This window comes from Mesitornis unicolor, unplaced genomic scaffold, assembly GCF_000695765.1.
Source record: "Mesitornis unicolor isolate BGI_N332 unplaced genomic scaffold, ASM69576v1 scaffold53372, whole genome shotgun sequence".
NCBI lineage: Eukaryota > Metazoa > Chordata > Aves > Mesitornithiformes > Mesitornithidae > Mesitornis > Mesitornis unicolor.
Genome location: NW_010170922.1, coordinates 17,770 through 44,713, shown reverse-complemented (window position 1 = coordinate 44,713; position 26,944 = coordinate 17,770). Strand labels below are relative to the sequence as shown.

The 26,944-nt window shown below is 38.3% G+C and overlaps 2 protein-coding genes across 2 annotated transcripts; one reads left to right on the top strand and one right to left on the bottom strand.

The window, feature by feature from the left end:
• Window positions 1–6,492: 6,492 nt before the first annotated feature.
• ANXA11 (annexin A11) lies at window positions 6,493–20,084 on the top strand. The gene is made up of 14 exons (XM_010179840.1): window positions 6,493–6,544; window positions 7,517–7,641; window positions 8,926–9,282; window positions 9,819–9,906; window positions 10,300–10,394; window positions 10,913–11,026; window positions 12,182–12,272; window positions 12,395–12,474; window positions 12,622–12,678; window positions 13,510–13,603; window positions 14,374–14,469; window positions 17,137–17,195; window positions 17,823–17,945; window positions 20,001–20,084. Exons 1-14 carry the CDS (start codon window positions 6,493–6,495, stop codon window positions 20,058–20,060), a joined length of 1,491 nt encoding a protein of 496 aa, XP_010178142.1. The 3' UTR covers window positions 20,061–20,084.
• A 1,764-nt stretch (window positions 20,085–21,848) lies between these two features.
• Window positions 21,849–24,215, bottom strand: PLAC9 (placenta-specific 9). The gene is given in 4 exon segments (XM_010179841.1): window positions 21,849–21,952; window positions 22,440–22,596; window positions 23,555–23,655; window positions 24,026–24,215. Coding segments are annotated over 4 exon segments (552 nt in total).
• Between the last annotated feature and the right edge of the window lie 2,729 nt (window positions 24,216–26,944).

Below are 26,944 nucleotides of genomic sequence, written 5' to 3'. Positions count from 1 at the left end.
GTTTATGGTTATTATGAAATACCTGGCTCTCTGGTTTACTATACTAAATTAGTTTGTTCTTGAATAAGCTAATTCCTGTAAAGAATTAATTCATAAGTTGAAAATCAGTATTTCTTCATAGTCTGGAATAAACAAAGCATATCCATTTGCTCACCGATGAATAATAACCTTCCTAGTGTTCCTGGACAGCTGCATGTTTAAGCCCTTCAGTGTCTAGAAAGCATGAAAGCCATCGCCTTTAACAAAAAGTTAACATATCTACAAGCTCATCTTTACCTGTTTTTTCAGCTGAGAAGACCCAAGGCTGTCAGCCTGGTGCAGAGCACAGAGGTTCTGTGCACAGCATAGGATACATCTGTACAGCTTTTAACTAAGGTCCTGGAAGCGTGCCTTTCTTTCTGAAGTTGTCACTTGAACAGCTTGGTGTTAGTTGGCTGCTTCTGCAGCCCAAACAACGTGGATGTAGAAAGTACTGGCAGAGGACCTAATGGAAAACTTTTGTCTGCTTTTTATTCCTGTTGCCTCGTGGGGCTGGGGAGCGCCGGAGTCCTCCACTTTTGCAGCCGGACCACTCCCTGGCTCCATGCTTCAGGCTCTGGCACAGCAGCTAATTAAAAATTGGTGGTGTGAAATGAACAATTAGGTGTTTTTCTAGTAACTGTTTTGGAGTACTGAACATTACACTATTGCTTTAGTTCTGTAGGATTTCCCACACAGAGTGTACTTTGTGAAATGGAAGTAATTACTCTTTACCTATTCTGACTTGCACTGATGATGTAAAAATTGGTCATTGCATGGTAGAACTTAAAATAGATGACTATAAATCCCTGAGGTATTAGTCAGTTGAGGACATAATTCAGACTATTTATAGCATGCCTGGTTTTTTGCAACAAATTATTTTGTATGACAAGTTATGAGTTTGAAATAGAACAAACTTCTATTATTTCTTCAAACATCTCGTAAATCTATTTTAGTAGTAGTATTTTTTGCTTGTGGTTTTGTTAGGGAAGTGTCTTTATCTGTGTTGTCACTCTTGGATCAGGGCAGAGTAGGAAGCCAAAGTGAAGTTGACCTCCTTGAATTATCTCACGGTTTTGCTGCACGTGGATCTCAAGAGCCCATGCAGCTCAGTGAAGTTCTTTGAGCTTTGTTGCCTTGGTTATATATGTAGGGACTGATATGCAAACCCAGAGGGATCTGTGATCTTCCCACAAAAGTCACAGATGCTGAATGAAACCGTATGCTGGCGGGAATAAATGTTTAGCTGCAGAAGCAGGATCTTCATGGCGATGAAGTGCTGCCACTGAGTGGTAATGTTACATTACTTTTTTCTCTTTTCCCCCATGGTCTGCTGTTTGGACCCCTGACAAAAGTCCCTAAAACCAAGTACAGAAGTGTGTTTCTTTTTGTTCAACCACTTGCTATCTCCGTGGTTCAGTGCTGGTAAACAGTGTAACATAGCCATCCCTAGCAGTCCCCAGTTCTGCTGGCAGCTGAAGGATGAGGTTGGCCTACTTGTCCATTCAAATTAAGTTAATTTCTCCAGTGTCCATTCAAATGGAAAACCAAATTGCAGGGCTTTTTACCTGTCAGGATGAAGAATATTACACCTGGTATAGGAGAGAGCTATTTCTATGCTGCAGTGTGTAAGTCACGGATAAGTCTTGCCGAGGCTGGTACAGTAGCAGTTAGCGAGCATGATGCTGACTCTGGCTTGTCCTTGTCTTGCAGAAGCACCGCGGTGGATGCCTCAGTTCACCTCTGATGAAAATCCATAGTGTACTGTAAGGTGCTAAATTCTTCTCTGCTGGTTTCATAATCAGGGATCAGTCTTGGAGCAGGTTCTGCATTCTGCACAGAGGAGCGTTGTAATTTATAGCTGTAGGCACCCTTTTGTACTACATCCTGGTAATTAAGCTGGAGGAGGAGTAAAGGCCAAGCGTTTAACTTTACTCGGTGTTCCCTGGGAAACAGGCATAATTAAACAAATTATTTTGAACAAATATAGGTCATGATCTTTTAATCCTGTTTTGCCCTCAAATTATTGGACCTTGGTGTTGCTGAAGGCTGACCGCTAAATAAATTTCAGGAATGGGTGTGAGTACAATTGCTGAGCTTATTTCTGTTGCACCTTGAAACTGAAGTTTTATTGCAGCCTTAAAATTTTATTCTTTACTTCTGCCACCGTTGTGTAATTTGTATTTTTGTTATAAATATCTCTAGTTGTAGTCCTTTTGTGCTGTGCTTAGAGGAATGTATTTTCAATATTCCCATTGGAAGTATATCACAGATTTAATCTCTTATGAACACATCTGTTCCCTTGTAGCTTTGCCAGAGCTGCAGGAAAATGCTCAAGAGCCTGAGTGGGTCACGGCCACGGTGTGAAGCAAGATAGCAATGTCTGCCACAGGACAGATCTTTAACCTCAGATCTTTAACCTCAGATCTTTAACCCCAGATCTTTATTTAGAGTTTTGAGGTGGACCTTCAGTGTGAGCGCTGGGAATGGGAAGAGGCCCTTAACTATATTTCTTCAGAGCACTCCCTCTTTCCGTGTGTGGTTTGGTTTGGACTTTTTTCCTGCTCTCATGCACTGCTTCTTTTATGGCTGAGCAAACACAGACCTTGCTGTTCCCATATCTTCCCACGCAGTATTTGTATTGCAGGGTGGACTTCGGTATCTTCTGTTCCCTGGCCTAAGTCACCGCTTTATTGTCAGCAGACAAGTGCTGCTCATCACTTACAGTTTTAGTAAGATATTGTGGATGTAGCAGAAGACACTGGGGAAGATGGGCTTAGAAGATGGAATGGAGACAAGGTTGTGGAAGTGGTTAGGAAAGTTAATTTAGAGGGGTGAATATTTGTCAAGTTAGAGAAATGGCTAACAGAGACTCAATGAAGTACAGAAAGGGTGCTAATCAGGGAAGTTTTTGAGTGTGAGAAGTTGGTTTGTGGATGTAGTTTGCCTGGAATCCAACCAGTTGGGGATTAATTTCCCTTGGAAAAGTCCTGGATAAATGCAGCGTTGGAAAGAAGCAAGTGGAATGTTTTTATATATAGTAACATTTTTTTAAGATTGCCAGTGGAGTTAGCCACTATTTCTGAGCCTCAGCTCTAATTGCCAAAAAGCTCTTTTGATTTTATTTTTTTATTAAATTTGAAATACACATTCTACATGAGAGTTAAAAGCAAGTAAACAACCCCACTGGGAAAAACAGTGCTTATCCCCTTGCTCTCCACACACACAAAAACCCAACAGGCCTTTTTGCCTTAAATTTGTACCTAAAGGTTTACTGAAAAGCCATCTTATCATTTTTTGGAGTGTCCTGTTGTTACTATATTTACCTTGTGAAGCTAAAAATAAAGAAATAAATATGATTGCACACGTAGGAAAGAAAAAAGAATTTCAGTGCTGTAATAATCTGTATATAAAAATGTACACCTTGAATAATAAGCATTATGCATGCTAAGAATGTGGATTGTGGTGTTTGGTTTTGTTTTAGTTTTTGAGTGACTTGAGTAATAATTATTCTTTTTTGTTTTAATACCATGGCTACGTTTTATCATGTCAAGCTAGTTAATGACATATGAAGGTTCTGCCAGGCTGCCTTCTCTTGATTTTTTTAAAATTTTATTTTTCTGGCCTCTCTGCCCTCCCGTGCACCCGTACCTGCCCAGAGGCAGCAACACGGGCAGTACAGACTCCCCTGTGACCCCATACACTGACCCAATGCATGACTGGGGCTGGGCAGCTCCCTCCAGCAATCAAGCATACCTGTGTGTGGCCTGGTAGGAGTGTGGTGCCAGGAGGGAGGAAGCTGCCTGCTCTTTTTCCTGCAGAAGAGGAAAATACATGTTTTGCTTTCAGCTCTACTCAGAAATGTTGAGTTTTTGCTTTTTAGCTTTATGAACTTGGGGTCTCAGCAGTCCTTGTATGAGTAACAGCAGGCATTGCCTCCAGCAGTTACGATTCCCTTGGGATAGCAGTGTCTTGCAAGTGCTCTTTGTATGGGTTTTATAACCTGAATTTGCATGTACTTTATTAAAGTGTTTGACTTTATTGAGTTCTGTAAAGTTGCATTGAAGTGTGGTGGCATTTTGAGGATGTTCAGACTGGAACATTGTCTCTCTAAAGCACTGGAAAAAGACCCCACACAGTCACTGCCATACCTTTATGGTCTTTATTTAGCATCAGTGAATATTCAAAAGTAAAAATCCATTGTTTTGCAGAACTGCAGAGATGATCATGAGACACCCTTTCCCAAGATTTAACTTCTAGCATTAAAAAGAGACACAGATAGGAACCAAATCTTAATGTAGGACATCCATTGGGCATGCCTGGAAAGATAAACATGATCTCCCTGATGACTGCTGTGTGTGGAGTTTGTGCTCCCTTGTGTATATCACCATCATTTGGTTGGAAAAGAACTTTAAGATCATCGAGGCCATATTGCACAGTAATTGTATACCAGATTTGGTGCTGTAGGTCTTATGTGCTGTGTTTGCATATTAAATGAAAAATTACATAGAGCTTAGTCATGTAGAGAAGTGCTTGTATAATCAAAAGCTTGTTGCCTTTTTCAGCTGTAGCAACCTTGATATTTTAAGTTGTTCCCAAACTCCTAGATAGCGCTGGAATGAAAGATCTCATTAGAAACCAAGGCTGAAGAGAATGTGGGAAAAAACATTGACCATGTTATAAGAGAGCATCTTGTAAGCATCTAATACAATGTAAAAACTTCTGTGAGTCTTTACCCTTCAGATATAATCTGTTTATGAACGGTGTCATGTTAGCTGATCCATAGTCTGTTCTTACAGTTGATTGTGCAGAATTGGGCCATGATGGTTGTGGGTGGCTTTGACTTCCCCAGAGCTTTCTTGAGGTTTATATCTAGCCATTTGTGATTGACAGTTTCCTCATTTAAAGCCTGATTCTGTAAAATGTCTGCAAGTTTCCTGGCTGTGCGTTCTGCTTGGTCTCCCGATGTGTAGAGCTGGGTGAATTATTAACTCTGTTGCACTCATCACAAGAGCAAAAGGGGGTAATGGCGGGGTAATGGTTATACCCCTGGCTGACCCCACTTCACACTTCTGTTTGTAGGGAGGGTGGACAATGGCACTGGTGGAAGGGCAGTACTTAAATTTGCCTCCATGGAAATATTTTTTTCCAGTTAAAGGCATCCCTTATAGATTTACCTGTAAACAGCCTTTTTCTAATCCTAAGAAACTGTATTCACTTATTTGTTGAGGCTGTTAGACACTTTACACACTGGAATAGAGGTAAGGAAGGATTATAACTTTTAGTCTGCTACTTAATTTCTCTCTATTTAAATTTAAGTGAATGCATGCAGCATGAAGTCCAAACAGTTTTTAAATAAATTGAAGATTTCCTATTTGTATTTTCTTTTTTTAAAAAAAAAAAGAAAAGTGTTTTTCTATTCCACTGGTGCTATGCAAAAGAGCCATACAAACCAGAAAGGGAAGTTAACATGGTTATGCAAAATGAAAACAGTTCCCCAAATCAGCTCCCCCCGCAACCCAAAACAAAACCCCACAGCTGAAATCCAAAACATGGCAAAACAGGCCAGATGCAAAAGGCAGTGCTTTAGGGAAGAGAGGGGAAAGAAAGGAATACTGTTTGCACAGCAGTTTAAAAATAGACTGGAAATTGTCACTAAAAATAACCTTGAAGAAGTTAAGACTGATTGTGGATGTTTTTTTCATCTGGAACAAGCTCCTTGAGTTACTTTTACCATTCTTTCTGATATTTGTTCTGTTTAAAATAATGCTTTCTGTATTCTGGAAAGTAATTTTCATTTCATCCTTCATTTAGCTGTCCTTCCCTTTTGACCTCCACTTCTGTTTTGGACAGCTAATGACTGTGCACTTCTGAGCTGACAGAGGCACTATCAACTTTGAGAGATCAAATTTGTTCTAGTGATCTTATCCTTTCAGTAAACCCTTTGTATTTTATGGCAAAGCTGTAAGTATGAAGTGTATCTTTTCTGCTTCTTACTCTGACCTTACACTTTTGCAGACATTTGCATTTAAATGCCTTCTGATATTTCTCATAAAATTATTCACTTGAAGATGTGGCTTGTTCGTCAGATGATTTTCTACTCTTGATTAATAAGACAGTTCTGTATAGGTTGCAAACTTCTAGAGACATTAATAGTGCATTAAAGTAAGCATTAAGAAGTATGTCCTTGACAACATAATAGACAAAGTAAGCAGTGAGTAGTAACTGAAAGGAATAAGAAAAACAGTCTGAGTGGTGACTCTACAACTGCTTTGATATCTGAACATGTTTATTGGTCCATTAAAAGGAAATGGGAAGAGGTTTCCTAGGGAAAAGCCTGTGCAACTTGTGCAGTTAATATCTAAATTTTGGTGCCTGGCTACTGCAGATGTGTTGCCTATTAATTTTATGTGGTATAATTAGCGAAGCATTACAGAAAATAACTGTATCACATATACTTTTCAGATCTCTGCAATGAGTTACCCTGGCTATCCACCAGCGGGTGGATATCCACCAGCAGCCCCAGGTAAGTTGTTTAGATGAAGTAACCATTAAATGGCAGTGGTGGTCCTATCTGGAGTGGAAAGGTAGCATGGATGCAGAGGGTTTTTTTGACGTACTGAAGCTTTCTGTACTTTCTTTTTAAGTCCTATTTTATCTTGTCTGGGGATTCTGATTTCCATAATATGGGTGCTCTACTATGTACTTATATAAGGTCCATTTTCATTCATCTCAAACGAAGCACACAGCACTAGGAGATGGTCATAATTTGACCAAAATCAGTAAATGTCAAGGAACAGTCCTGTCAGTATTGAGTCTTGAAGGCAGCTGGTGAGAAAAATGAGAAATCAGTCACACCATTTAAAACCACATCCCACAAAAAAATAGGGCTTTAATTATGGCATTATCCCTAATTCACTGTTCTTGGGCAAATGGTTGTATATGGAAGGGAGAAGGCTATTAAAAAGGATGTTGATTATTATAATATAAAGCTAATGAAATGTGTAACTATTACTTGCTGCTAGGGTAGTTTACTTTATAGTTGTTGATAATGCACTTTACAGTTAGTATTGTCGGTAGAAAGAAAGGAGTGGGGTCATATGGGTATGGTGAAATGTGGAGTTAGGCAAGCTAACTCTGGAAGGGGAAGCATTGTACAGTGAGAAGCCAAACTAGCCTGGGAGGATAAATCCTATTTCTCAGCAGTAAATACTCAATAGTATAAATATTGAGTGTTAACCTTTAAATATGTTTAGAACTGTTTTAAATTAGAACTTCGATTCAGCGATAACTAACATGATTAGAAATATCCAGTGAGGCTTCTCTTTATGTCATAATTGCACTGCTGCCCTGCACCTCTTCAGTTGATTTTCCTTCTCCCAAACTCCTTGTGTTCAACAGACGTTACATTAGAAATGTAAGTAGTAATGAATAAGTTTTAAGAGTAGTTAGTTAGTAGTGTAGTTTTTTGTTTCAGCACAGCTGTATTTGATTTCAGGTAGCAGTCCTTGGGGTGGCGCTCCCTATCCACCTTCAGTTCCAGGTTCAAATCCACCTCCAATTGGTCTAGAAAATGTGGCTGGCTATGCCAATCAGTTCAATCCCAACTACATGGCTGGAATGGTGAGTTTTCTTTCATGTAATGTGTTTAATTGTGACTTCCTTAAGCACAAAGATGATTCTGGCATCGCCACTGAGAACTTTATTGCTTGAGTTCTGTGCCTTTATGTTTAGTCTGTTTTGGTGTTCAGTGTTCAATATTATCTATTGAAGAAGATAGTTACTGCAAGCTATTCTTTATTTTAGGAAAGCAGACCACTAGTTAAATGTTGATTTAAGAGCCTAACTCCAAAATTCATGGGCGTAAAAGGTAATATAACTTGTCTTTTGCTGTGCAGAGGCATAGGGGAACAGACTTGCTAACAGTGGATACTCAGTGTTATGTTCACTTTAGCAAACACAGTCCAGATTTTTCCTATTACCTGGATTTTGCCCAGTCTGAATAAGGAACAAAGCTGTGCAATCTGAGGTATCATTGACTCATCCCTGAAAAGAATATGGGATCAGCTATCTCTTATAAGCATTGATGTTTAACAGTTGGCAGCAAAAACCTTTTACACTGATTGAGGAAAATGCAAACATTTCCAATGTGACTTTTTTTTTCTTTTTGTACAGAGTAGAAGTGAGTGACACTTCTGACAACTTAGTCTTCAGAAATCTGTTATGCTGCATAAGGAATGCATAATTTGTGGGAAGACATTTGCATTATAGATGCCTTTCTGAGGCGATGATTAAATGAAGTGATTTGGCAGCTAGCAGTCAAAATGAGCATGAAACTATCTAGGGTGCACTTAGCAATATCCACAGCAACTAGCTCCGAGGACACTGCATTCATCAAATGTCAATTCTTCTGCTTCCTCTGTAGAAGAGGGTCTGAATGTGTGTCATGGGAAGATACTGCATCTGCAGTGGAGTATCTTTGTGGCAGATGATTGCAGATGATGCTGTGCTCATGTAAGGCAGCCACAGACAGAGAAGGGATAAGCATATTTTTGTGTTGCTGGGATTAACTGGCATAAGTTTTTTAGAATAAGAGGTCTGTGGCTATTGGCACTCTTCCATGCGAGTGATGTGTAATGCTGGGTGCAGTGGCAGGTATGTGTCTGTTGCTTCTGCTTCTTGACATATGGCAGCTGATGATTACAGTAAAGCAAGAGTCAACTGAATATGTTTTTTTTATTTTTCCATTTTGCTTGCTAGTAAGTCATGATTATTGCAAAGTTCTTTTGCAGATGCAGAACTACCTATGTTGGGGTGGGGAGGGAGGTTGTATTGTGTTAACCATGTTATTGAAACTCAGCTGTTTGTAGACCTTCCCATCTCTTGCTTGATTGACTGTCATTGCAGGCATCCAACCTGGCAGGGACCTTTGGAGGGGCAAACTTACCACAAGGTGTATATCCTTCAACACCTGGGGGTTATTCTCCAGTCCCTCCAGGTGGCTTTGGGCAACATTCATCAGGACAGCAACCTTATGGAGGGTATCCACCACCAGGAGTGCCATCTTACCCAGGATACTCAGGTAGCCCTGTACCAGGCCAGCCCACACCAGTGCCTGGTCAGCAGCCTATGAGCTATCCAATACAGCCACCAGCAGCTTACTCAGGGCAGCAGCCTATGCCAAATTTTCCACCAGGCCCAGCTGTGAATCCGTCTATGCCCTCTTACACCGGAACTACAGGGCCTATGGTCTCTCCCATAACAGTAAGAGCATTCAGTGTTTTTGTTTTGAGATGTGACTGTGTATGTGTTTCTCTACATTTTTCTTTGTGTATGTAAGAGTAAACTGAGCCTAAAATTGAAAAGAAAAGAAAGTAATGAAAAGAAGTTGACTAAAAAGAGATGGATCCTTTCCAAATGCAAGTAATGTAGGTACATATGACTTGAAACAAATGCTGTTTTACCACATTATCCAAGAAGAAAGACTTGATGTGAATTAAACTTTAATGAAATTTCCTTTTCCTAACTTAACAGAACTATTGCCAGTTGTAAATAATTTCATCAAACCTTAATTAATTGGACAGCAGATTTAATATCAGTGAACCTTCTTGACCTTGCGTTTTCTCAGAATTTGCATATAGAAATGAATATTTTCTTTAGGGTAGGGTTTTTTTTGCGTTTTCTCTGTTACTTTTCTAACAAAAAGAAAAACGGTAACAGTGGTTATCTTTCCTCAGTAGTAAACCAAGAGTTTTTTACTGATTAACACTAACATGCAACTCGACTTGGTCTGGTTTTAGCATGGAAACCGAGGCACAATCACCGATGCACCGGGATTTGACCCTCTGAAGGATGCAGAAGTCTTAAGGAAGGCCATGAAGGGATTTGGTGAGCAGTCTATAGATTTACATTCCAGTTAAAGTAGAATTGCAGCTTTGGTTCAGCACTGCCTTTCTTCAGTGCTACATGTACTGAGTGGGCTTGTTCATATGTGGTTGTCCTTTGTTATCAGAAGCGTTATTGGAAGTGCATGTAGGCACAAACAACATGAGTTTGATATTTAGTTTGGGGATTATTTTGGTTTTTTTTGTATTCTTACTATGTTTGTGATTGGGAGTAGAGCGTGAAGTTCTGTGTGCATACGCAAGAGATACTGTGGATCAGTTGAAGGCATACATGTGCTTTGGCCGGGTTTAGAAGAAAGAGGATCAAATGGAAACAGAAAGCCAAGTCCTCACATGATGTGCATGCTCCTTCTGTGGTGTCTGTGTTCATATACAGGAACTGATGAGCAAGCGATTATTGATTGTCTTGGAAGTCGTTCAAACAAGCAACGGCAGCAGATCATGTTGTCCTTCAAAACAGCATATGGAAAGGTAAATACCTCATGAGAACAGAAGGAAGAAATAAAAGCCTACATTCCTTCACTGGAAGTCAGAAGACTTGGCATTTGGGAAAAAATATTGGAAGTTGCTTAAGGGGAAGATAGCTCAAAAGTCATAGCCTGTTTAGGGCTCTGCTTTTACCCACTCTTGATTTCTTCATGGAGTGTTTCAGATGAAACATAGAAAGCAGTTTCTCTGCTAAATGGTTACTTTGACTCTTTGGTCATAGAATCACAGAATGCCTTGGGTTGGAAGGGACCTTTAGAGGTCATCTAGTCTAGCCCCCTACAGTGAACAGGTCTGTGTAGTCTATTTAATTGAATCATAATTACCTAGAAATGCATGTTACATTGTGCTGGTTTAGTATTCTTAAGTGTAATAGCTTTCCTTTGAAGATATGTTATTGATGCTTACACGTTAAGAACTCTAATCAAACTCAAAAATTTTAGTACTTACATTTGTCAATTTTGGTCTTTATGCATTTTTTCCTTGTTTTTGCTTCTCATTAGGATTTAATCAAGGATCTCAAGTCTGAACTGTCAGGTAACTTTGAGAAGACAATCTTAGCAATGATGAAGACACCTGTCATGTTCGATGCTTATGAAATCAAGGAAGCTATAAAGGTTTGTGTAGGAGGTACAAATTTATAAGATAGAGAAAATAGTTGAGCTGATAAAATTTTTGGTAATCATTTAAAAGCTTGAACTTACATACCCTCCTCTCCATCCAGATATTCAGCCCATTGTTTCACTGATTAGTACTCCATTTCTTGGAGGTAGAGGATAGTAAAATTGAGAAATATTATTCCCATAGGTTAAAGGTAGAGGGTATCTATTAGGTTTGTGTTGTAACAAAAATATATTAATAGATAAATACACAGAAAAGGCAGAAAATTAGTTCTGATGGTCTCTGCAGTTCATTTATTATGTGATCTTGCGTAGGCCACTGAGATGGCTCTCTTCTAAGCTAGCCGCTGCATGGGGCATCTTTGTTTCTGGGTTTTTGCTTTGAGGTGTGATGAAACTGATTAAAAACTGCTTATCTTTAGAGTTTCCAGTGACTTTACACTCAGTGCTCAGGAACAGTTCAGAAAACTAGGTTCATAAAGATTTTGGGCAGGATGTACCTTCTTTTTGTCTTTTCCCCCACCTCAAAAGTGCATTTTTTCCTAGCCTGTGCTGAACCTTTTCTAAAATATTATGGAAGTATTGTGTACTTTCTCTTTAAGGCAGTCAGACTATTTTGTAAACATTTAGATTTTTAAAATAGAAATATGTCAAACATTTTTATTTCAAGACAGTGTTTAAATGAAGGTGAAATAAATATTTCTATTACTCAGTCAGTACCTATATTTACATGTTCTTTGACCACAATATGAAAGTAGCTAGGAGGATGAAATAATATTAGCTGTATTGTAATTGCAATTGCTATCTATTAGTTAGTGAAAGTTACCATTTAGGATTAACAAATTCATCTTTAATGGTAGAAAAAATATTCTTAATATGCCTAAAATCTGATATGAAGGTTGACATTTTAAAATGAAATTTTGTGTTCGTAATTATTTTAATTATTTGTTCAGTTTCTCTCTTTAATACATTTCTATGTCTTGGAAATATGTTACAAGTAGCATTTAAACTACTTGCTTTGACATCTCTGGTATCATGATTATATTCTGAATTGTATTTTGTAATATAATTTTATTAAATTTCTTTTATATGAAGTTGTAGAAGTAAGATGAGAATCTGAAGACTGTGTTTTCTCTTTCTGCTTTGTTTTAGGGCGTTGGCACAGATGAAAATTGTCTCATTGAAATCTTAGCTTCTCGCAGTAATGAGCATATTCATGAACTCAACAGGGTCTATAAAGCAGGTTAGATTTGTTATAGTTGCATCAACATTTTTTTCTTTTTCTTCCTTAATCACTGACTGACAGTATGATTTTATGAAATGAGCAGGGGTGTATGATGATTTACGACTATGTGTCTCCTCTAGAATTTAAGAAAACTCTGGAGGAAGCAATAAAAAGTGACACATCTGGACACTTTCAGAGGCTTTTAGTTTCACTTTCTCAGGTACTCACATGGTGGGATTTTGGAATTTGTTTTTGTATGTGATTTGTTTGGGGTTTTTGTGGGTTTTTGTTTTGTTTTGGTTTGGTTTGGTTTTTTTTCTGTTTAAAAAGGCCCACCAGCAACACTTGTATCTTCAAATTGTTTCAGGGAAACAGAGATGAAAGTACAACCGTTGACATGTCTCTTGTCCAAAAAGATGTGCAGGTCAGTAGAAATTCTTCATCATTTTTAAGTATAGTCAACTCAATACACTGGAATTTGACTGTGTGGCTTCTGCTTACTCTTAGTTTTGGACGATGTCCTGCTTATGTTTCAGTAGATGGAAGTGATATGAAAAGCTCTGACAGAGCGTTAGAGCCATATAGCTCCATTACAGAGATGAAGCTTTTGGGAACAGTCTCCATAGGGATTTCTTCTCTCCCATTCTGTCAGCTGTATTGCTTTCCCAGGTGTTGGGTGACTCCATTGTGCTGCTTAGTAAGGGAATGTTGCAAAGAGATGATATGTATGGGGATTAAATTTTACTCTATTCCACACCTATGTTAGCCTTTGCCTGTTACTTAAGGAACTCTGGATTTTTGCATCAAATAAGGCACTTGGACCTAGTAACTCTTGCCTCGGTACTTTTTTGTGTGTTCCAGAGTTCAGCACATAGCTAAAAGAAAACACTGGATTGTTTCAGCGCGCTACTGTCTTATAAATAGTAATGTAAATAGCTTTCTACATAGTATACCTTAGTGAAAGGATGAGAACCTCCCAGAACCTACCTAGACGCACGGAGGGAAAAAGCTAGAGGTAAGCCCTGTTAGGAAGAACAGCGTTCAGATACTTTTTAAACTAAGACTGAAGGTATAGCATATTGTAGGAAGGTTAGAACTAGTTGCTGTTTAGTGATTGCTCCTGTTTTCCAGCAGTACATAGGCTAAGAAACAAGTCTATAAGGAGGAGAAACTGTAAGGAAGCAGATCTGTAACGTAGCTTTTCGGCCTGACTGGTTTTCTGAGTAATGATGTGTGAATTCTCTTCTGTGTTTAGGAGCTATATGCAGCTGGAGAGAACCGTCTAGGGACTGATGAATCCAAATTCAATGCCATTCTGTGCTCAAGAAGCAGGGCCCACCTCAGAGCAGGTAATGGGATGTCCTTTACTTAAACAGTAACTTGATTTTGTTGTACATTTTTATCATTCCGTACAATGCTGCTCTGTGCCTGAATTTCCCCCATCTGTAAAATGGGTGTAATGATGCCTCAATGAAAAGCAAGGTGAATTCTGCTGAGGGAAAGGGTGCACAAGAGCTGCACATTATGATCATCTTTCTTAAATATCACAACAGGTAGAGGTCGTACTTGTTCAAATGCTTCTCTGATAAAAGAATTGAAAAATGAGAATTGTTTCAGTTCTGCATGCTTGTGTGTGCACAGACACTTGCAGTCCTTCCCTTCCACTTTTACTTGCGAGTGATTAGGTGTTATGTCAGTCTATAGTGGTGGAAATGTTTCAGTAACTACATAGAACTTTTGCAGTGTACTGCATATTGGGGCAGTTAAATGGAAAGGGATGGGTGTGTGTATGAGAACCTGAATGTTTTCTTCTTAATTTTATTGACACCCAGAGCTTTCCTAGAAGAATATTCACTGTTTCCCTTACAGCAGTTTCTTGGTCTAGCCCTTTAAAAACAAGAATAGAACTAGACAAGCTAGAAGGAGCAGGAGCATGATGACGAGTAAATGGAACAATATGGTTGATAACATAGTGTTAATCTTTGAGACATTAAAACTTGCATGAGTATACTGTAACATCAGATTGAGAAGTGGAATTGAAATGAAGCCATCCAGCATGCACCAGTGCCACCTCTTTTTTGTGAGGCTATCTCCTGAAACCTTTCTCTTCCATTAACAGTCTTCAGCGAGTACCAGAGGATGTGTAACCGGGACATTGAAAAAAGCATATGTCGTGAAATGTCTGGGGACCTGGAAAAGGGCATGCTGGCAGTAGGTATGTGTTGTCTTAGTATGTATTATGAGTATGTATGTGTGTTATGTGTTAGTATTATTACATGTATTAGTGAGTGAATTCCTGGTATTCCACTACAGCTGGCTGAGATGGTGGCATCTGTGACTCCAGCTAAGGATGGTATTCTTAGTAATCATTCCAGTTTTCTGCTCTTTATGTTGAGCTTTCTGTGAAGTCATGTGTGGTTAGTACAGCAGGGCACTTAATTCCCCTCAGAATGATGGATGAAGCCTTTGCTTCAGGCAGCTGCAGAATTTAAATTTCACATGTTAAAGTGGGAAGAGAATTATTAACTGTACTTGGCGTTGTTTTAAGAAGTGATGAGAACTTGTACCAACCTCTGAGTTAGTGAGAGTGGAATATTTGGGACGGCTTTGAAAATCAAGCAAAATATATACATCAATTGTCTAATTAGTTACCTCTACCTCTTTTTAGTAGAAAGAAAACTTGAATTTTAAATTTGAATGCAAAGGGGTTATTTTTTCCACACTTCCTGTGGTCACAGCTTTGTTAAATCTTTGGTTTTGAGTGCCTCCATTATTTCTGAAGAAGAAAGGCTCTTACCTCAAATCTGTTATTGTCCCTTGGGAGTCAGTCATCAGTTTCCATGAGGTTGGGACAAGGCCTCAAGTTGTTGTGCAGTAGTTTTATTTGGAATGTTTTATTCAAGATAAAATTGTGGACCTCTTTCTCGATCTCATCTTTGGTCTCTCATCTCTTACACAAGACTGCTTCTTTGCATCTCCATTTATTTTTCTATTTATTTCTGTGAATTTACTGTGGTATCTAGAGCTGCTGCTTTAAATGTGGTGTTCTTTGATTTTGAATGTGGTAGTGACTAGAAAAGATGTAACGGAAAAAACCTCCCACTGAAATAACCAAAAAAAATGCACTTTGCATCAGCTTGAAACAAGATGGGAGAGAACATTTGGCTCAACTGCAATATATTTTTTTCATGGAAGTTTCTAACAAAATTTTGCAAAATGGAATCAATTTTAAAAGCCTCAGTTTTTCACTCCTGTCTTGTGCATATGTCAACTATGTAACTGTTGTTCTTACTCTGCTTGGCCAGGATGTCACTGTAGTGGCCTTCTCAAGCTCAGTCCAGCTCTGTTGGTGTGATACTTTTGCAGACCTTTTCCAGGATTCAGAATTTGTCACCTCAAAAAGTATTGTTAGAAAACCAAACTTAGGGAAAAAAATATATTTCCCAATGTTTGTAGAAAAATATTGCCTGGGTAAAGAAACTGTACTGTTTGGAAGTCCTTAAACTTCACAGAGCTTTACAGTCACATGGCAGATCTCTATGTAGATACAGATTCAGAATTGGGACTGTAGCTTGCAAACAAGTTAACAACCTTTTGAGCAAGATTTGTCTTTAATATTCATTGAATAACTGCTTTATTTGATAGATTTTGGTTTGTGGGGTTTTTTTTATTTATATGTATATATATGTATATGCACACATATATATATCAGTCAGTGACGTTAGCATCATTTGTTCTGTGAACCCTATTTTCAGGAAAAAAGGTTTTCTAATTGAAAATATTTAATTTTGCTTTCTTTAAAGCTTTCTGGACTGTGCAGCTGGTAACTTACAATAACATCTTCAAACATCTTAAAGTGCAAGTGTGTTGTTTTAGCTAAATACAGTGATAAAGAAACATGCATTTCATTTGTCATTTGTTTTTGAATTGTATTATATGTATCGTTGACAGTTGTGTGTGGTGAACTGCTATCGCTCATCTACATTTTCCTATTCAGAAAACTAGTTTTTCCTATATGGAATGTGTGTTGCTGTGGAATAATGTGTTTAAGTTTACCCCTTTTGTTCTGTATTGATTTTTACATGGTTGCTTTTGATAACTTTTTGTGCTATAAAATATAAATCAGGTGTGGTTTGTTTTTTGTGTAGTTAGCCACAGATTGCATGATTGTTTACTTGTAACCAACATATGATCAATATATAGATTTTAATTCTGATGAGTGATGGAGGATTCTTTCATTATCCTGATTAACATGGCAGTAATTTGATTTAGATTTTGCTGTTTCAGATTTCTAAGGAACTGCAGTAATTAAATATAAAATCCAGTCATTAGTAAATAAGCATGTCAAGAATTTTTCATGAGTCCTGGTGAACTTGACAGCTAAAAAAAAACAAACGGAAGTGTAATTAACTTTAAAATAAGGATGAGATTTCTGTCATCAGTAGCTTCCCAACTTGTATTAGGGCAAGACTTGAATTTGTCATAACTTGAAGGTGCATGGCCTAAAAATCCTTATATTAGGAAAGGGCCAGAAGCATGACTATGTGTTCATTCCAGCCTGTTGCCCCCTCCTTATCTCCTCTTTTCCCTTCGTAAGCAAGAATCTGGTCATTAGACTTAAGATTTATTATGACTGCTAGATGATTTCTAGTGACTGAAAAGTTTGCTTTGAGCCATGAAGTGTAGTCGGTCCTTTATTGCAGCTACTGTTTGGATTAAAAATCATTTCAGTGACTAACTAAAGGAGTGGAATCTGCATTGTATCAAGTGTATATTTGTTAAAAATTAAAGCATGTGACTGTCTAGGGTAAGCTCAAAAAATGCCTGTGAGCTCTGACAGAGAACAAATACCTGATTTCTGCAATACTGTTTCTTTTTGCAGTTAAGTGCCTCAAGAACACGCCAGCTTTTTTTGCAGAGAGACTGCAGAAAGCTATGAAGGTAGGTGCCTGTGACAAGATACATAAACTTACAGTGTGTTTTTGTTTCTGTTTGTTGTTTCTTTTTAAAAAGAAAAAGCTTGTACAGCTTATTGTGATGAATTGTTCAGCTGTGAAGGTATTATATTTTTCAGTGGGCAGATGATTAACAAGATGCAGTCATTATTATGAATGGCTGGAAAAATCTAGCTAATTTGATCCACTTAACAAAGACAGGCATACCTTAAACAAAGCAAGTTTTCATTTGGTGAAACACAAATATGCTTAAGATTCATTGAAGTTACTGTCTTTTAAGTAGGGAGGTCTATGTGAAATAAATAAATAAGTCATTAAACTTACGAAACTTTGCTGACCCCCGTCCCTTTGACAAACTGCTCCCTTTTTTCTCTTTTTTCTTCCTAACTGCTCTTCTGCAGAGAAATGACTGTTGGTGTCCTAGCAGTAAATTTACTAAAGCACGATAGGCCAAATTCTGTCCAAGCTTATTGAAATCAATGGGGTTATGCTGGTAAATGGTTGGCCATTTGTAGGGTGATGATTTATTTTATTTTATTTCTTTACTAGTGCTGTATCATCCAGCATTTCCACACATTATTAATACATTATCTTGCTATTTTGTTTGTTTCAGGGAGCGGGAACAAAAGACAGAACTCTGATTCGAATCATGGTGTCACGCAGTGAGGTTGACTTGCTGGACATACGTGCAGAATACAAGCGGATGTATGGCAGATCCCTCTACTCAGATATCACTGTGAGGCTTGGGGATTTTATCTTCTCTGATGTGACATCCTTTCTGCAAGTAGAACTCGGATCCTTGTGCTGAATAGCTATTAACTGCACTGAGTGTAACTGGCTGTGTTTGGTTTGCTGCAGAAGAGTGGAGGCTGAAGTGCCAGAGAACAGACAGCACTGGCTTTTGCATGGGGGTGAGATGAGCTGGAGAGCGGAAGGGAGCCAACAGACAAGGAAGGAAAGGGAAATTGGTCAAGAGGAATTTCAGAGACCTGGTTTTAAGTCTAATCTCTGTCCCAATTTCTGTGTATGATCTTGTAGAATCTACTTAGTCCTCCAACTGAGTAACAATATTGCTCTACTTCATGAGTGTGGTGAAAAAGTTTAAAGCTCCTAATACACTCTTAAATAATTGCCTCCTCTTTCTCTTGAAGGTACAAGATTTTGGAAATAGACTAAACTTCAGATTCTTTAGCAGTTGAACCACCCTACTACTGCTATTGACAGCTGTAGCAATGTCAAGAGGATACCTGGCCCATGGGGAGGGAATTAAGAGCTAGAGGATAGCAAGTGGTGCCATTTTCACTTACCTTGTAGTGAAGGTGCCAAATCTGTTAAGCCCTTATTTATTCCTTTTGCTGTTAACACTGAGAGGCTGCAACTTGGAGCTACTTGGAAGGAATCCTGCAGAGATAGTGAAGAATAGTGTATGCCAAAAACTCTTGATGAGAGTCTTCTGCCAGCGACAATATGGTCTTTCTGTCCCTGCACCACAGAGGGTCACCTAGCAGAAGTTTTTTCCAAGTGTGTAATTCTGGACTGAAAATGTGCTTCTGCTATGGTAGTTACATGCCCTGTAACCACCAGTGTGAGAGAGCAAAACAGTGAGACAATGATGGAAAAGTTGTATGTCTCTTTTTGTCCTTTTCTTTTTCCTTCTCTTTTGATCTGGCATTAAAATAATTTTACCATTCAAAAACAGGCCAAACCCATTTAATGGACTGAACTTATTCAAAACTTGGTTTCAGTAAATATGGGGAATACATGTGCAGAGTTACATGCATGTAAATTCTACTTCTTATTTCTGTAAATGTAGAGCTGAAAACATCCTTGGAAAGTAAGTTCTCAATTATTATTTTTTTTTTTTATTTGTAAGTGGACAGCAGTTCTTTCAGCACATATATAAACAGGAATGTTTCCTATTTTGTGAATTGTGGTTTACACCTGTACAGGATTTATCCTGATCTTTGAGCCATCTCTCAGTCACTATTGCAATAATTTTGATCTGGACAGAACAGTTTTCAGTCACACCTGAAGATGAAAGATGAGAGAAATGCTCTAGCTGAAACTGTTCTGTGAAAAGGCTTAGCAAGCCACATCAAACAAAACTACTTAATGAGCAGCTCCCAGGAGACACTTTGTACTCGTAAGAGCACCAGGCAAAACTTAGCTAGCAGGACCTTGTGTGATTAATTTCTGTTCTTCATCAAATCTTTCAGTCTTTTCAATGCATGTTTGTGTATGCATCCATACTGACTGTCACTGCCCACAACATGAAAGAGATGCTCTCTGTGGAAAAAAAAACCCTTAGATTTTAAGATATTGGGGCATTGTTTTTAACGTTTGAACATAATAGTTAACTGTCAGTCACCGCCCCTGTAAAAATACCCACATAGACTTCAGGGAAAAGGACTTCTGTATTATTTTTCCCATATTTTTCACACCTTTTGCTGGAAGACAACTTTTCTGTGAGAGTTTTTTATTGAACTATTCCCAAGTAAGTAGTTGCATCAGTACACCAAATTCAATTTGCTATAGAAGTATATTCTCTACAGACACTTTCAGTTCCTGTTATGGAAGAAGCAGATTTTACTCTGTACTTCTATTAGAGTGTTTTCTAATTAGCAGGTTTTTAAGGTTTTTTTCCTTCTTAAAAGAAGTTAGCATCTGCTTTCTTTCAGCCCTGGCTTCATCTCTTTTGGATGTTAATGTTGTGGTTAGGGTTCTTACACTACTTTTTCCTCTCTGTCAAAGTACAAGTCTTCAACTTTTATTTTTTTGAATTTCTTTCCAGGGTGATACTTCAGGAGACTACCGGAAAATCCTACTCAAGTTGTGTGGTGGAAATGACTAAATGGATCATTGAGCTTTTTTTTAAAAAGCTGCTATTTTCATGTTTTTGCTTTAAAGCATCTGTTTTTATCCACAAGTAAATACATAATGACCTGTTTCTCCTAAATCAATTAAATTTTTAAAGATAATATTGCATATATCTTCCTTCAGTTAAAAAATAGCAGGTAATAAATGCCAGAAAAATATAAATATCAAGCTTATGTGTCATCTGCTCAGGATTCTGTATAGTAATTTCAGCAATCCATGAATGACAGGTCATTATTTCTTTTCTGCTTGTGTTATGCTGAAATAATGTTTGTGTTATGGAACAAAATCACAGTTGTATGATTTAAGGTTTTATTTTGTATAAACGTGTGCCATTTTCGTGCAAGGTTTATGTAAGTTGTATGCAGAGTTGGTTTCATACTAGCCTACTCCCTGATACGTGGAGAGAGCAGCCTTGAGGTTTTGTGTCTAGTTAAGACTGTTTTAAAGAAGTTTTGTCAAGTTCTGTTTTCTTTCCTTGATTATTCTTGAGGAAGATGTGTTCCACATTTCATTCTCGCTAGGGCAACTGTCACAAGGCAGTAGTAATGTTGACAGTAGTAAAGATTCTATAGTTAATGTTCTAAGGTTTTGGATTGTGCCTTCAAAATATATATATGTATACACACGTAAGAAGGAATTATGAAATTAAAGCTGTCTATCTTCTAACTCTTTGCACACTGTGCTTTTATGGTGTTCATGTTGATTTGTGTGTGAATGATGACTCAGCTGATGTTTTTCCATAGAAGTACTCTGCTTGAATCCACAGAATTATTCAGAAATGGTTGTGTTGACAAGGGTTTGGGACTTGTGTGCTGTTGATAAGCAATTGTCTGTACATGATACATGTAATCTGTAGTTATTGCTCAGTATTTTCATTTTGCATGTTGTAATTTCTCTGACTCCTGGAACTCTGAAGTTTTATTCTCTGCTAGCATGGATGGCATCTCTTCAGCTTGTAGTTCTCAAAATAGAAACATGAAGAAAAAAATCATACAAGAGAGGAAGAGGTTTGGAGCTAGGTCAGTGAAAATAGACTGCTTGTTAATCAAGAAGGTGAAAACGCCTTCTCTTATTACACACTCACACCATCCTGTAAAGGTCAGGCAGGTCCTTTTTCCTAGAAGATATTGTGTTGCTGTTTGTCATGGAAGAAAATGGAGGTGTCTTGGGGCTGGATGTTGGAATTAATCTTGGTTGCATTGTTGCCATGGCAAGGAAGTATAATGATATCAGAATTAGGTGGCTGTGTGCACAAATGATGAATTTCTAGGCCCAATTGTGACTAGAACATGCAGGTAGGACTCCTGTTCAGTCAGTGGCAGGAACATGACTATGTCCAAAGCCAAACTACTCCATACACTCATTTTTGTCTGACAATCTAAGCCTATCTTGAGAGGAAATTGCAGCTGAAAGTGTATCTTTATTGATCTACACCAATAGCAAAGGTTCACTTCTTTTCCAGGGAAGGAGTAAGCTTTTGAATTAAGGGAAGTTCTTTAGCTGTGCTTTAGTCCTGGGCCCCACCTACTCTGGTTTTCTTACCGAGTGCTGTATTTGAAATGCAGTTTTGATTAAGTAGACCTGCTGAAAGATTTAAAATACAAAGCTTAGAAGTAGTGTCTAAAAGCAAATACCTTTTTATTACAAAGCACAGGAACACAGAAGGCAAACTACAGCTGAAGATTGTTCATCCCTGCTGCAGTTCTGGAAACACAAGCTTATTAAATGAATGAAAGTGCAACTGTTTATGACAACCCTGCTGTTACATTTGGCTGTCTTCTGTCTTCGCAATGCTCAGCTGGTATCTGTATAGGGAAGAGTTGGTGTAATTATTTTTGGTTGTAAGATCAGGATCAATCTTTGCACCTAAACATTGTTTAAAACATGAATCCTGTTACTTTAATGTGGAAAATTGTCACTATGATTCATGAGATCGCAGAAGGAATGTCCTAGAGCTCTGCAGTTTTTGAGCATTTTGTTTTGCTTGTGTCTTTCTTGCTGCATTATTTCTTGTTTTGTTTTCTTTTGCAATGGAAAAGAAAACACAGCTTTCATCTTTATGGCCGCCTCACTCATTCTGGTGGTATACTTCAATATTCTTTAGATTAAACATCCCCAATTTAACAACCTTTCTGTGTAGCTCACATATCAAACTCCTTGGCTGGGATTTTGTTTGTTTGGTGGGGTTTTTTTTCCTCCTTTTCTTACCCCCGCTCTTTTTAGTGGTTGTTGAAACCTGGTGTTCAAAACTGGACCCAGTATTTCAACTGAGGTCTTAGCTGCACTGAATAAGGAATTACTTCACATCTTGGGAGGAGAAAAGATAGCATATTTGGTAATAACACAGGCACACTGTTTTCAACTGAGGTTATGTCCACTAGATACTTACCATCAAAATAGTCTATAAGTGGTGTTCCTGGAGTGATGTGGATATTTGATGTTGTCTCACTGATGATGCTGAGGAGTGACTTGACTTCTGACTCTAGATGCTCCACTGTTTTTATTACTGTCTAATGAAAACAGAGGAGACGAATGGAGAAAGGGCATAGTCATAGGGTGAAGTGGAAGCAATTGTACCAAATGTGTGAATGAAAGTGCAAATCTAATGTCCCATAATGCCAACAGCTAATTTAATTTACATTGCGCAGTGCTGATTTAAATATTTCTTGTGTTATGCTGCCCTCTAGTGGTACGCGGTATTAAAACTTTGTTTTGCAAGAGTTAAATTACAACTCATTTGTATAAAGAATCACCCATAACTTGAATTCTTGGAGGGAGCTTTGTCTTAATTTGTTGTTATTTTTCTCTCATTTCTGATCCACCATCATATATAAGAAAAGAATCTGCATGGAACATGAGAGGAGTTGATGGGGTGGAAAGAAGAGGGCTGCAACTAGGGCATGAGAGAGGTAATGTTGTAATTTGAGAACCAACAGGATGCAGTTTGGTAGCTACCCAGCTGGAAGTAGTTAGCACTGGACAAGTATCTTGTGACTGCTTAAAACACCAGGAAAAAGATAAAAACTTTGCAGCTTTTCTGGAATCCCAGTCATAGAATTCTTTTAGCTCTTAGTGTCTGCAGGAGCAAGGACAAACTCCACTGTCAGTCTTGGAGTTACCTGCAGAATTCACATCTTGCCATGAGTAGATGTGAAACCTCACCAGTATCAGTTCTGAGATTGTTATTTTACAGACACAGTTATAACCATTTTAGAAAAGGCTGATATGTAATATTCAGTGATTGGTTCATCAGCTGCTTGAAATTCATTAGGTTTATATATGTTTCTGGTAATAATGGCTTTAAGGATAGTTACAAACCATGACATCTGAAAAAAAAGGTCAGACCTTGAATAGAATAATATTAAGAAGGGACAGTATCTAGAAACAAAACTATTCTTTTTTTCCTTTGGTAAAAAAGATGGGGCAGAGGGTCTGGTAAGGTCCAGGAGCCAGCCCAATAGCTCTTACCTCCTCAATAATATCTAAGCGTTTGTGGATCGCTTCATGTTCATTACACCAGCTTCCTGTTTCCAAACTTCCAGGTAGTGCACTGACAGGGTCTGCAGCAGCTGGAAAAACAGCCATAGTTAATTAGCAGGAGCTTTTTAATAGTAGTCCTTACCTTTCTGAATTCTGAAGTGGTATTTTGCATGCTAAACAGCATTGTTATTAAACCAAATGTAGGAGTCATAGATAGATATTGAACATCTCTCCCAATAGGTACAGCTATACCCCAGTGCTGTGAATGTCTCCTTGCCTGTACACATTGTCAAGGTTGATTGGAACAAAGTGTTTTCTCTTGCCAGGGGTGTTTTGTTTTGTTTTGTATGTGTTTGTTTTACACAATGCGGTTTTTTCCTACCTGTGTAGGATAAGTTTATTGCCTGCAACTCTGTCTCTACAAGTATAAAACCTAAGCATTGGGAAGACCTGCCTTACACAGCAGTTCCTCTTAAACTTTCTTCAGAAGCAGCTGGTATGGTAAAGCTTTGAAGTGCAGCAAAGTTTGTCCACTTATGCCCCTAATGGATACAAACTGGTGATTCCACTGTGCCAGAAACTTATCTGTTAACAGTCTGATTTTTACAATGGGATGGGAAACAATAAAAGTGTGTACAGCTAATGCCATTTGTTGACCATGTCACTCATATATGGTGCTGTATACAAAGTTGTTTATCTCTGTCAATTATCTCTATTTACCTCTCAGTACTCATGAGCTCTTGCACATTGAATGTTTCATTCTACTGGCTCTTCTCCATGAAAGGTTAGTACCTGCTGGTATATATGCTTTAATGTAGCCAATTTCCTTTTCATAACTTTTGTGCAACATTCTACTGAAGAATTAGATTTTAATTGTGTGCATAGAACTGTAGCAGAGTTTTTAAACACCACTAAAGTGGTAATATACCTAGCTCCATGTTGGTAAAGTTAGGTCATCTTCTTGTCTGAGGCCTGAAGAAGCTATGATAATGAGAAACCAGCAGTAACTCATTCTGCTGTTGTTTAATTGTAAGAGAGACATAAAAAGAGCAATTAGTTCTGTCTTCAGTACTATCATGCAAGAGCAGTGATTTGGAACTGCTGCTGCAGTGCTTCATTGCAAGTCTGCCAAGATTTCTGGAGTGTAGGTATCAGATGATGGCAAACACGTGTCAGTATGGATTGTAGCCATTGCAGTTTAGTGAGATGTGTACTCTGACTTGGAACGGTATCCTTGAAATTGGAGGGCAGAGGGTGGGGAGGAGGAGAAGACTAAAATTTGATCTGATGCACTGGGCGTGGCATTATTTAGAAATTGGTTTGACAGAGCTTAAAAGAGAATTTTTGGTAGGTTGTAACGAGATTTTTATTAAGGGTTTTTTTTAGTGCATTGACCAGGAGGTGGTGCTGTTAGTACAGAAGCCCAAAGAATCTGCCTGTTGACAGAAGACTGCTGAAATATGGCAGGTACTTAAACACTAAGTCCTTTGCAGTTGCCCTTTTCCCCTCTTTTATTGCTGCTGGTTGTTTTGGGAGTGTCATTACCTTGTAACTTAGTGGTCAAGAGAACCATGCTACATCTCAAAATTTTGCTTATTTACATGTTTTTTCCATCATGACTGGAACAATATGGAGTTACTAAAATTTTGTTTCAGAAATTGAGGTTACAATGCAGTGGCCAGTCTTCCTCTATAAACCTTGTCTTTCTTAATAATAGCAAGGTAAACTCCATTTTACTGTCAGGCTTTAATGAAATTTCCACCTTTCCAATATTCCCAGCTCTAGCTCTCAGTATCAAGCCTGATGACCCGATTCAGCTGTATGCTGAACTGCCACCCATCATGTTGCAGAGAAGACCAAGGGCAGGCAGAAGTCATGGTGATGAGGTAACTGCAGATCAGTTGTTGACTGCTGAGAATGTTCCCAGATATAACTCCAAATGAACTGTGAAAAAGAGGCAGCAGAAATCATTAGGTAGACTAAAAGCAAATGGAAGAATTTAAAAATCCCCCAGGAGGTTATTTTTACTGTATTAACCAAGCTGTAGATGGCTGGATTGCAAGGTATGATGGAAAGTTTGGGTGAAGGCCAGCACTGCTTGTATGCGGTTGTTAAAGGAGCTTTTGGCCAGTCGTAAGTTACGTGCCAGGCTTGTTTAGTTTTGTCCATTCCCTAGAAATGGCAAATGCAAGAGACTTAATGTTAGCTGGCTTAAGTTAGTGTTGGCCACTTCTTTCTCTGATCATGCATCTTATATCATGCTGGTCCATTAAAGAAAGTCCAGAGCTCTGCTGTAGGAGAAGCAGAAGTAGCTGTCTGTCCTGCCCAAATCAGACTCTGACCTAGAGACTCTCTGGGCTTTCCAAAGTGCCTAACAGCATGATGGGCGTGCCTGCTCGCACTTTGCAGGGGTTCCTTTCACCTTTTTCCTGCTATAGGACCTTAAATCCTCAAAGTGACTCTCTGAAGCAGAAATTTAATAAAGTCTTACCCAAAATGTCACTTTAATAAGTCCTTTAGCTTAGCCCTTTTTTGTGAAGGAGGATTCTGTTTGGCACAAACCTCAGCATTGTGCTGACTGCTGCTCTGGGCAAGTGTACAGAGATGGGTAGATTAGGTATTAGGCTGTTCACAGGACACACCCTGTCCCTTGTAAATATGGCATGTATCTGGGTCACTATGGTCAGACAATTAAGCAATAATTTCCATGTTTTCAAGGAGAATCACATGCTGCTTATGAGTGCTGCCCTTCTCTGTATTGCAGTTGGTGAAAGAAAATAACACAGTGCCTTTGGCACTGACCTTCTTCCAGCAGCATCTCTGCCTCATGTAATAGCAGTCACCATGTAAAGAGAGGGAAGAATGGAAGGCTGTAAGCCATGTTAGCAAAAGACTAATGGCCTTTTAGGATACTTCCATGTACTTGCTTGCTTTTTGCTGAAGAAACATTTTTAAAATATAAATTAGAATTTTTTATTTGGCTGTGTGTCAAAGCACATGCATAAATGCAGAAAACTTTGTTAGTAAATTTTAAAACTAACAACTTTAGCTGTTCTTTGTATGCTGTATAAATTACATGTTTTAAATGTGTGGGTATTTGCAACTTCTTACAGCTTAAGCAGGAGCGTGGGAGGCATATTCCAATATCTTAAATATCTCATTTGAAACTTAACATACTAATTCAGGCAGGTATTTCTTGTAATGTTTCAATATGGTAGAAAGAACGTTATGTTTCAGTTAAATTCCCATATGCAAATTCCTACTTTATGATTCCTGAAAGTAAGATGCTTGGTTCAATTTCTGAAGTCCATTCGATTTGATATATAGGTGCTTACTTTCCACCAAGAATCAGAACTCTCTTGTTCAAGATAAGAAAAC

Excerpts from the sequence above, each read along its gene's own strand:
- ANXA11 (XM_010179840.1), top strand. The coding sequence starts at position 6,493 with ATGAGTTACCCTGGCTATCCACCAGCGGGTGGATATCCACCAGCAGCC. Across the intron at positions 12,273-12,394 it reads CAACAGGGTCTATAAAGCAG|AATTTAAGAAAACTCTGGAG; the intron begins GTTAGATTTGTT and ends TGTCTCCTCTAG. Across the intron at positions 14,470-17,136 it reads AAAGGGCATGCTGGCAGTAG|TTAAGTGCCTCAAGAACACG; the intron begins GTATGTGTTGTC and ends TTCTTTTTGCAG.